Source organism: Fopius arisanus, unplaced genomic scaffold, assembly GCF_000806365.1.
Source record: "Fopius arisanus strain USDA-PBARC FA_bdor unplaced genomic scaffold, ASM80636v1 scaffold00026, whole genome shotgun sequence".
NCBI classification, from domain to species: Eukaryota; Metazoa; Arthropoda; class Insecta; order Hymenoptera; family Braconidae; genus Fopius; species Fopius arisanus.
The window spans coordinates 727,017-739,176 of record NW_011887765.1 but is presented as its reverse complement, the minus strand read 5'-3'; the positions used below and the strand labels follow the sequence as shown (position 1 = coordinate 739,176).

The window sequence follows — 12,160 nt, the reverse complement described above, 5'->3', positions numbered from 1 at the left end:
ACTGAAAGTTAATTAAATGAATTAATGAATATTTAATAAATTAATTCGCCTGATTCAAACATTTTTTTCTGGTTATTTTGAGTTTTTTCCATCATTTTTTTTTGGTAAGAACGACATGCCACCACGAGGAAGCCGCCACCAGGTTTATCGTCAGGACTTGCCCATATTTAACCGGTCGATTGTTCCCTCGTTCCCCTATGTTGGATACTTTCTTCGTGAGACGTCCGAATATTTTTTTCTTTTTCATTTACATTTACTTTTATCCCCTTTCCACGATTGTGCCCAGTGCCTGAGAACCACGACCGCCATTTGCCGATTTTTTCCACCATTTTGTTGGCGAACAACGACTACCCCACCGCGCGCCGACTTTTCAAATCCATTCATCATTAATTACTGTTTCAAAATGTTTTATTTCTTCGCCACTTTCCGGTGGTTACGATTTACGATTGGAATAATGTGATTTTCAATGCACTGGGGAGGAAAAAAAAACCGGAGAAAAGGAAGAAAAAATATTAGCGAAGGAGGAAAGAGACACGGAGGACCAGAACGTAAAACATCTGTCGGCAATCTGCTGACTGCATCTCCAAAATACGAGAGATGCTGCGGCGATCGCGCGAGACACACAGCGACCAAAGAATACAAAATAAAGAAATCGAGATAAATATATACGTATATATAAAAGGGAATAAGATAAAAGAGTTGGGGATAAAGGATGGACGAATTGCTAGCGGTAAAAAAGGAAAATTCGAGGAGATACGTCCATACACAGACAACATCGTTTAGGGACTAGGAGATATTTGCGAATTTCTCGGTTTGAATAAGAATTGATGTAAAAACCCACTGTAAATTTAACGCGTATGCCGTGGCGGAATCTTTCAAATCGACCGCCAAAGGTCTTCCCCGGGTGAATCTTATCTCATTCTGATTTTTTCATTTTATTGGGAATTGATATCAACACCAGCCAAGAAAGACCATTTTGTATTCTTTTATTCTGGTTATTCCACTGCAATGAAGTTTCCCTTTTACATTTTATTATTCTGACTAATCTGTAATTTTGTACTGAAGTGAACTAAGACAAGTGCATTTTTTCGCGACCACTTTTTAACCAATATCTCGAAATTCAATCAAGATACCGATTTTTTCATAAATACCTTTTTTCTAGCTCTCATTTTTTTCCATAAAAAATGTCGATATAAAAAAATCGCTAGATTCCTTTAATTCCGAAATATTGTCGAAAAACTGACATTGAAAAAAATTACTTATCCTAGTTTACGACTTCGCCATTTTATTATTCTGTAGTAATAGAGAATTGGCACTTGGGACTTAAAATCAATGGTCTTGGCTCTGGGCTAGTTCTCCGAGGGATCACAAGCATTGCAATTACCATTACGTACCATTGTACATGTGTCAGTGGAGTTTGAACGAGACAAATAATTCTGCACGATGCATTGTTCACTATTCGCTACAGTGGGGCCTTTGTAAAATTATCACGCATAACCGTTATATACGAACGTCACAAACAGCTGATGACTACATGGTTCCATTAGGTCAACGTAAGACGTTAATCTGTATCATTGAATAACTGGAGGACAAATATCAAAACACTAGATATCGAATATAAATATAAATATCCTCAGCCAAAGAGAAATTCTATTTATTTTTTGATTTAATTTTTATTTTTATTTCATTTATGTAATGATTTATGATGTAACCGATGTTTATATTACGTAAAAATGTCAATTGTTTAATAAATAACTCAGTACAGTGTAATGCAATTACGAGATTAATTCGTAATTCTATTTTCGAAATATGTATTCGGCATTGAACTTATGTACAATGTACAATACGAAGCGCTAATTTAATGTGTTAATAGGAACTCTCCCTGCGAATGGTAATGGTAATGGTAATTGCGTGCATTAGTGGTAATGACACTTTGACCTATGGCGTATTGAGTATTGTACTGCACAAATCCAACAACAATTGACAATAATTATTTTTGTCCTGAGGCGATAAAAAATCCTCTGGATTTTTTAGGTATCCCCGGTTTGATCAAAGCAATTGTGCATATGTACATAGAATTATGAATCGAATTACCCACAGTACTTGCGTTAACTCGTAGCATCACGTACGGATTGCGGTGGGGAATCTAGTTTACATTCCTATCGCATTACAACAGAAACAATATTTTCAACCTCATTAGAAATTATGATACGTCGGATCGTTGAGCTTTTGTCGCTTTTCTATATATTTTTATCCATTTATCGCAATTTCGGATTAGATTATTCCATATTACGTTGAAGTGTGAGAGATTCACCAATTTTTCTACAGCTTTTTATAAATATTATATAATTTGTTGCAAATCGATTTTTTTTAATATGAAAAAATACGAAAAAATATGAAATACCAGCGGAAAATGATTTTTGTCATAAAAAATTTAATTGGAAACGTAAATTGCAGTTATGTATCGAATTAATTTTTTTTTTTAAGGAAAAATGAAAATGAAAATTAAATTGACCGATATATTCTTCATGGAAATGAGGGTTTATGGGATTATTGACATTGATAATTGAAGAATGTCAATAAAAAAAGAGAAATAAAAAGAGGAATGAGAATTGGGAGTTGGAAAGTCGTTGAAAGGGTTCCACGTGCTAGTACCAAGGGGCAAGAGGAGAAAATTCAAGACAGGGAGGAGCGTATCCCACCGCAAACGTGCGTGATGTGAATACCCGTTGGATAATCATTCTCATTTCATCTTTCTCCTTTCATTTTCTCTCTCCCCTAAACTACAACAAACCTCATACCATACGATAGATCAGTACAAACACATATCAAGATTGATATCCCTGGCGCTACATCATAGAGACCGGCGTGGCACGATGGGGCAAAAAGGTATACCAGGAGGGGAAAAACTCTTGGAAATGCTCGAATGCAAGATCTTCGGTCTTAGATTAACCATTCTCTTTCATCAGTTGCATTCTAATGCAAACCTCGACATGCCGTGAAATATCCCACCGGAAGAATTCAAATATTTTACTCATAACAATTCCACCACTTTTCGCTATCATTCGACACTAATCATGGGAAGGATGACAATTTTTCGAGAATTATCTCGACATAATTATACTCCCTTATTTACACTCCATAAATTCCAGTTATATATTCATCTAAACGTTATTATCTCTATTTTTATATAGGTCTAGTCCTTGAAAAAATATTGACACTGAAAATTGCATCTGTGATTACAAATGTCATAGAAAAATATTAATCAATTATTTTGAAATATAATATATTAAATTGGAATATAATATATTAAATTGAAAATAAATTGTCCGAAACCCCAAACGGTGTAAATAACTGAATGTATTATTTCAATTATTTTTAATACAAAATAGCTTCTCACCGACTAGAATCAACAGTCGGAACGGATTGTTTTTGCATCCCAAAATAGAGCGGCTTCTCTACACAACTTGGTAACAGTCAGAAAAGAGGAAAGATTAGTGTGTCCCAGGAAATGTACCACGCGAATACGAGATATTCAAATATCCCTGTGATTTTTCAATCATCAAATGAAATAATTTGCCTTGTTAAACCGTCTATTAATGGAATAACATGTGTTTTATTGCTCACCAGAATTGGACCGCCGTCTACTGATGATGTTGAAACGGTCGCCCCAAACCACTGGAGAGTTTTGTTGTCTATTTGCACATAAGCGTCTGGACCATTCGGGATTTGCAGCAGATTGTGTCCTGAAATGTTGAGATCAAAATTACAATCAATACCGATTGATTACAGAGAATTAATTACATATGTATAATAAAATATAAATGTAAAAGAAAAAACAAATTCCCGAGACTTAATGAGTAATCGAAAAAAATGTCTAGATTGTGCGCGAGACGCGCTTTCACGTCTGACATGAATAAAAAAAAAAGAGCGACTGGTGACAACACATATACGCACGTATATAAATGGTTTGTGGGTGCCTAATCAGCATCCCGATAGGGCGACCCCTCGTCCGTGACGGTCGACGTACCGGAAGTACGTTTGACTTATTTCGAAACAATGATGTTTCATCCTGGACGACCCTAACAACTTACTAATTCCTCGTACCGCAAAACTGCACTTTTTTATTTTCCCTGGCTTTGAGCTAGAGAATGCGCGTAGCACTTCCGAGAGAACCATGAGAAAAAAAAATCCACCCACGAAAACTGAAATCAACGAATCCATCAAATTTCTTCCCCTAACATCCGGTATTCCAAGGAGAATCTCCACCTAAGGATATCGTGATGATCAGTCATGTGATTGGCATAATGAATTGATGATGATCAGGTGAATTAACGGTAAAAATCGAGCAAACGAAGTCGATGTCTTCTGGTTTGAGAAGGTCGAGTTGCCCCAACGAGCGTTGACTCAAGCACCGTCTCAAGTACCTCCAAGTAACCTAATATGTCGTCTGGTCCTGATATATACCCCGGAACCCCATGGGCAAGGTGTAAAACTCGTCGGTAAATAGAATAAAACAAATAGTTTACCGGTCATGTCCTGGAGTATGCACCTGGCCTTTGAGAATTACCCCGGTGTGCATTTTACCTTTTGTTTATTTTCATCTTGGAGATGTAATTTACTTCACCTGCCAAGTGAGTCTAACGATCCAAACAGTACTCGAACTACCCACATAATTACGTTGTATTTCTCATCAAGTCAAGCAGACAATGACTCTCCCCCGAGGGAATAATTCGTATCATTCACAGCATTCACCGCATTCACCATTGATGATGACCAGACCTCACCAAGATGAATCCAGTTTCCAATTAATATATCAACATGTGTCATCACTCGGATATCCCGTTATACTCCTGGTGGACCCTGAAAGGGTTGAGTTATTCATCGAACGTTTCTCCTGGTGCAGGCAATGTATATGGATCTACCCCTGGAGAGATCAACACCGGTAATAGTTCAAGCCAGTCATGAGAGGAAAAACCTCTCCTTACGGTTCTCTGTACACATATTAGGCAAGTGTTAGTGGCTGTTTCTTGCTGGTTCTATTCTCCGTACCAACAAGTACCTACAACTGTGACGAAGGGAATGAAAGAGCACTGGGTGTGTCGAGCTGGACATGTGAGTGACCTCTAAGGACGCCCTGGTAGGGAACACCGTTTACCCGAGCCTTTCCAGAATACTAATGCCCTCCCCAAATTCTCAAAGAGACAAATTGTCGTACTTAAATACGAGTTAAGAATCATTATTCAACATTTTAACGTACACCGAGTTAAATTGTCTCGAGAGAGACCCATCACCTCCAAAAATACCTTTCAACCTCTGCTTTTCAAACAGCTGACTCACCGATATTAGCGATCATCTGTATTCAATCGCCGCAATTGATCGATTTTTTTTTTCTTTTCACTCGGTATTTATCGGGATGTACGTACAACCCTCGGTACGAGTACGTACAGCTCACATTAAACCGCTGTTCAATTCTAATTGGACAACGACTCAAGCCCCACGTTAAGATCGCGCATACCAATGGCTAATTACGGAGATGGTAACAATATGTTCAAACGAGGCGAGCAAGAGTACAAATGGCAAATGGTTAGCGACTAATTGAACATAATGGAGATCTTCATGGTGATCAGATGTTCGTTGGACTTTTTGGCTAGATTGCTAAATGAGTTTTTCAAAAAAAAAAGAGAAAGCGACACGTGGATGTCCATTTACCAAAAAACTCCGTAATTCCGAGTCATTACCACATCATTACAATATTAATTCCATATCAATATCATACTAATATATGAATATCCTATTATTATCATATAATTATTATCACAGTAACCAGAATAATTTCTGATATAATTCATTGATTCATTCCGAAAATCTATGTAACAATTAATTATAATTACCTTGTGCATCGAACTCGATTGGAACGCAATTGTCATCAAGGGCGACATCACAGCGATAAACCGATCCACCTCTGTAGACCTTTGGCTGCGATGTTTGAGCTTCTGGTGCACCAACGATCACCCTGTCGACAGAAAATGCCAGATGAATTGTTTAAAAAATTTTAATTAACCCAGTAGTCACGGATAGTCAAGAATTTCATCTGGAGGTGTCCAGTGGATGGAAATGCCGTCAATAAACTTAACAGCCCTAGGCCCCCGAAAATTGCCCATTATCCTTATTGACCCAGGGCTCGTGAATTTACCCCTCTAATGACCACCTTCCTTATCTAACCAATCCCCTTCAACCCCATTTAACCATCAAGTCGTGTACATTAACATGATTGGATTCACTGTGCAATTTATCATGAGACATCTCCAACTGCTGTACTTCATATAAAAAGAATTTTTTTACCATTCAGAGAGGAAAATACAGAGGAAAAAAGGCACACGCCTTTCTTGATTCAACCCCAGTGACAAGCTCCAGAATCAAAAGGGCAAAAGTGCACGGCACGATTCTGTCATCATGAAAAAGATGTGACAAGCAGTTTTTTTTTTTTAATTAAACAGAACAAGTTGATGAGGAAATGAACATGCAGAGAGGAAGAATTAATGTAGAGATAGAAAAGGAGGGGAGAATTTAAAATGGAGGAATTTTGTTTGAGGGTTTATTCAGGTTGAAAATGAAATAGGAGATTGAAGATTGGATTGGTAATTGTGCAAATGTTATCTGATGGTTGACAACAGAAGGTGTAATTTCACTAATTGCGTGAAAACAAGTGCAGCCTTGACCGACTGATCTCCATGATAAATAAGGAAGATGAATGCATAAATGCACAAATGAATCGACCGTCACTTATGCATATGGAGATTACATAAGTCTTGGCATGTGTGTAGGAATGACATTAATGCACCTCTGGAAATGTCGTACACTTCACCTTGGAAATAACTAGAAGACAGTAATCAATATAATCGATATAACGGCCTATTATCATTGAGGCAAGATCCACTGACAATTTTTAAACACAAATCTATCAATGAAACCGGTTGAAGATAAAGAACGAAATCGATGTCTTTCCCACGCTTAAATAATGAAAATTCCGTAGATCTCCTCAATGTTTATCTCGAGCTGTATATTTCACCGTTACAATTCGCAGTCCGGTTTTAGATGAGAATTAAATTCCCTTTGGATCCGCCAATGCCACCACGAAAGTCATCGCCTCGAGTTCCTTAAATGGTGACAGCATCATTCGAGAATTACTCATGGGAAATAATAATCAATTGGATCTTTCTCCACCTTGACTTTCAAATTCGCAAGATGATCCTTTGGTTGAACAGGAATCGATGCTTTTCGCGGGCTTTTTTGGAAATTCTCAGAATAAATAAAATGGCGACAAGTAGATTGAAAGTACCAGCACTGGGGGACATTAATCCACGTCCTAGAAGCGGCATATTGACTTATTACATGGGTGATAGTGGGGACATTGGTGTGCATTTATAATGCCATATTTGGCCAAATCGGACGGCTCCATCGTATCACCGACACCGTACTTGGCGAATTGCTCAGTACCCCCCTCTCAAACTCAACTCACACACTGTCCAATGTCGTTTTGTCGTATTCCGTCTTTCAACGTACATATACATAATCTCAGTATCCCATCTACCAATGACTATTTATAAATTTTTTTTTCGTTAAGTTTTATATTTACCCTGACGTTCTGCCGTTGCGTAGAAATTTATTTTTGGGAAATAATTGCGGGAAATTGTGAAAAAAATTGCAATTTTCTATTATCTATAATGAACAGACATTATAATAATAATATTAATGAATTATAAATAAATATGGGTCATTTCCGGGCGTTCTAAAAAGGTTTTAAAGTTTTTTTTTTAGCGTGGGATGTATTTTAGAGTCTAGATTACGCAATGGAGTGATGAAAGAAGATTGATCTGTGGTTTTAAACTTTCATAATTTTTATGATTATTAATCAAATGTAAGGAGAAAATAAATAAAACACGGGGAACAGGATGTGACGTGTGCCCACCTCTAAAGAATATTTTGATGTATGTAATGTGCAATGAGCTGGATACCAATCGAATAGGGAAAATGAAAAGGATTGTGTACATACGCGTGTTAAAATCGTGTGTGAGGGACACATGAGTCGATGACGCAATTGCATGTATGTACGGAGGCGTATTGACTTGAATGTGAGAGGGACCGTTGCTACTTTATAAGGAGCACCTTCCTCAATAGTATGTACTCTCTGTACACCCGCTGGTATAGAGAAAAAGAAAAAATAAATTGTTTTCCTCTGTCCAGGCTTTCACTGACAAATTTATTTCATCCGGCTTCTCACTTCGTCTAATGAATGTTCAACGCACATTCAGCCTAATTGTTATTCTATTTCCGACTTGCCTCTTCGTCGAGACTAAAGGTATAATTTTAAAATAAAGTTTTGACATTGTATGCCATTTCTTCTGCGGATAAATCCCAGAATTATTGACTCAATTGTTTAAACCTGATTACTGCCGCCATTTGAATTTGGATTGAAAAAAGGGTCGAGCAAAAAATGTTCTTTGAAATTTTTCGAATACGACTGTTTTTGATTTTTTATAATCCGTTTGTTTTTGCAGTAAATATCGGGGTTTGTTATTGATACCCCTTTCTGATGTTGAATTCAGGAATTCGGGGATTCGTCTGGGGATCATTAATGATTATTAGTATAATTTAATAGGGATGGTGCACTACGTTTACAATGTGCTCTTAGCCTGAGTGATTTACTGTTTGACTGGTAATTGTTTGGCTTGAGGAAATCCATATGCTCAAGTAAAATGAGGAAAAGTGACTGGCGTTTGAACATGTGGGCGCCAGGCGGGAATTGCGAAAGGCTGTCATGTGTCACACAGCAGTTGACAGGACTCAAGGGCCAGGTAACCACCCTTTTTCCCTCTACAAGGTCAAAGCTACTGAATAAAAATCATTCCGGGATGAAAAACTGAAAAAATCCCACCATTTCCCACCAATTCCCCGAATTTTCCGAATTTTCCGACCCACCCAAAAAAAAAAGAACAACTTCTCAAAACAAATATTCATATCCAAACCATAACAGAAAATAAATAAATGAATTCATAAAGTTATTCATTTATTTATAAACGTGTATTAATAATTTTCCACTCAACCGTAAATTAATTTTCCAGAAATATAATAACAATTTTCTACAAAATAATATTGTTATAATATTATGAGAGTAAGATATTTTATGGGGAAAATAGACAAATGGCAATTAATCGTGTCAATGCGTAATTGGATTAATGAATTAATAATGTTTATATTTCACAGGAGTTTGAATCTCGGTCGGTCTTGGTTGACTCTCCACGACGACCCAATTTCAACTCTCGACCCAGCCATTAAAATCATTAAATCGATTAATTGCGTAAGTCGATTGCCAATTGGTCACCGAGACATTGCAATACCATAAGACAAAAAAAAAAAATGTTAACGATCATTTTTCGTTACGCTCGATTTTTCTCCTCACCCTCACCCCAGTGGGTAATGACTAAAGTTAAATCATTTCCCAGGGCTTTACCGGTTTTTCCAAAGGACACGTGTTGGAAGCCACTCGTATGATTGTATTCCTCAGGGCCAGGACACTTGAATGTTCTCACCATATGGCGCCTAGACTCCAGGAGTCGATAAATAATTTTATGCCCCTGGGACACCAAGTGTCACTCCCTTCGAGATATTAAATCTTCCTCTTTATTGTTTTGTGCCACTCGGCAATGCGATAACTCGTATTACACAAAAGACTGTGGACAAAGGATATTATATTGTGTGGAAGGAAAATAAAAAGGGGCTCTCTAATTTCGTTTACTCGTACCCCCGGATAAAGTCACAGTAGCTCTCTATTTTTATGACCACCCGAGATTATTGCTATATTGAAGGACAAAAGTAGATTATCTCTACCGAAAAAATCTATTCTCACTAAAACCATTTGGTCGAGAGGAATATGGATTTTTAAATAAAAATCCTTCCAATCCCTTGAATCCCTCCAATTACTCCCGAATATAATGATTCCACTAAAAAAAATTATTTTTATCAACTGATTTTTTTTCTTACAACCTTCTCTTATCTGTCGCTCTAATTATCAATAATAATTGATATTTTTAAAATCTATTCAGGAAGAATGAATAATAATTACGAATTTTTTGAATGAAGAAGAAAATTATTTCCTCAGAATATTTATTATGCATGTGAAAATGGAATTATTCGGTTTATTTTTAGGATCAGCTGATGGAAAATAAATGAGATCACTTAATTTTCTGGGGGAGGGGCACATTCTTTCTCTGCATTCGTGGTTTTAAGATCTCGTAAATTGAATCATTAAAATACTGTGGTATGAATTTCAAGATTTACCTGGAGGAAAATCGCGAGTCACACATACGCAATATCGAATTTCCCCGAGTGTATTATTTTCCGTATGAAGACTCACGTAATTAAGATAAAAGTCTCAGATAAATGGCGCTTAAAAAACTGAATTTGTGGTGACAGTATCGCACTTTGCGATTTTTCCAAGATATCAATAGGATAAACTCCTCCAATTCCGACTCTCCAGTGTCGGTAATTTAATCATTGCAACTCGTTACCAAAGTATTTTTAAATTTATAATTCCTATATTTAGAGGATTGATTCAGCCAGCAAAGGAGCAAAAATATGCGTCAGCTGATTCCCGAGAAGTGACACGTCAGCCGATTAAACTAGGTCTCATGTTTTTTATTCATGAAAAATAATGAAGTGAAAAGAAAAAATCAATCGCTTCGATAAACTACAAAATTCGACCTCTTTCACTTGGTTTGCGTTGGATTCCACCTACGCATTTTAACACCCACTCTTGTATTCCAGATGTCTTTCATTCAACTCAGGAGGTCATACCTTAATTTGGTGTTAAACAAAAATGAAAAATTCCTGAATGTAACCACAAAGCTGATGATAAAGATGCGAACAAGTGTCGCAATGACACCCAGTGCATTGCATTTCATTCATGAAATACCAGAAAGGTCCCGATGAATCGTAAAGATTGGAGAAAAAAATGGTAATCGAAGGCAGAACAAACGCTCACGTACGTCACGTCTCCTTTTTTCCCTTGTCTTATCTTCTCAATCAAATCCACTCAAACTCTACATTTTGGTCTTTGATTTTTTGCTCAGCAACATGACACACCTGTTTCACATAAATTCTCCCTTTTTATTTAACTCTAGGGTGGTCGTTATTTTTTTTAAAACGCATTTTCCAGACTCTTCTGACTTTATCAGGAATATAAAGCAGCCGTGCTTTGCATAAAAAAATAGACAATCCCAGTAAATATCTCTTTAGAATATTTAACGCTTTCCCTTCTCTCTAATATTTTCTGCGAAATACGATATTTGATTGTATAAATAAACGTTTTGGTTTCGTCTCTATTTTCGGAATTAATGGCGAGCGTCGGAGGACTGGGGCGAACTTCAACGAAGACTCGGTATTTCCGGTTTTGTTGGCTCAATTATTCTCTAAAATTGTTGAATAATTACCGCTGTCAGAGATAAGGAAGACACGAAGTCATTATTGAATTACACTAGGAAAATTCTCGCACTTCGATGAGTAATTTCTATTTGGATCCGGCGAATGACCGCCGAGTCATCGAATTTCTTCGGTGCACTGACGCATTATCGACAAATTTTGTCACCGAAAAAAATGCCGATCCCCTTGCCGGCACCCGCCTATTAATTAAACAATTGTAATCAATACCAATCACCCAGATGCAATAATTTATATCAAATAATAACTCACCACCCACGTCTGCCACTATCCCGGTATTCAGCAACGGAAAAGCCGAACATTGACTTTGATTCCTTCATGTACGACGTGTAATGTCTCGATTCAATGTTGAAGGCCTTTGCAATTGACAATTCCGCGGACAATAATAAGAATATCGTTACCCGTGGGTCACACATTTTTATTTCAAATACGCAGAGAAAATTGATAATAAAAAATATCACTGGACACTAGGCCATCCGTATCTTCATCTATGCGTGGATGGGGTATCGAGTGGATTAACACATCACTGGGGTTAAAATCGTGATAAAGTGAATGATTGTAAGGTAATTATAGTTATAAGGGAGTCATTTGCACAACGATGGGGCCAAGTTGACTTGACGAACGGCCGTGGACAGACTGAGCCGTAACAACTCCCCAGTTT

At 37.1% G+C, this 12,160-nt stretch overlaps 1 protein-coding gene and 1 long non-coding RNA gene across 3 annotated transcripts in view; one reads left to right on the top strand and one right to left on the bottom strand.

The window, feature by feature from the left end:
- if (inflated) overlaps positions 1-12,160 on the bottom strand; it is a 27,636-nt gene extending 15,476 nt beyond the window's left edge. For both annotated transcript variants that reach the window (XM_011302184.1, XM_011302185.1), the window contains exons 1-3: positions 11,752-12,160; positions 5,895-6,016; positions 3,628-3,746 (exon numbers count right to left, since the gene is read on the bottom strand). In XM_011302184.1, the coding sequence (XP_011300486.1) occupies positions 3,628-3,746; positions 5,895-6,016; positions 11,752-11,915 (405 nt within the window). In that variant the 5' untranslated portion in view covers positions 11,916-12,160. The remainder of the gene's footprint in view (positions 1-3,627; positions 3,747-5,894; positions 6,017-11,751) is intronic.
- LOC105264952 (uncharacterized) lies at positions 8,207-9,997 on the top strand. Its single transcript, XR_892030.1, has 4 exons — positions 8,207-8,362; positions 8,663-8,858; positions 9,268-9,361; positions 9,507-9,997. It is a non-coding gene; the product is annotated as an uncharacterized lncRNA (long non-coding RNA).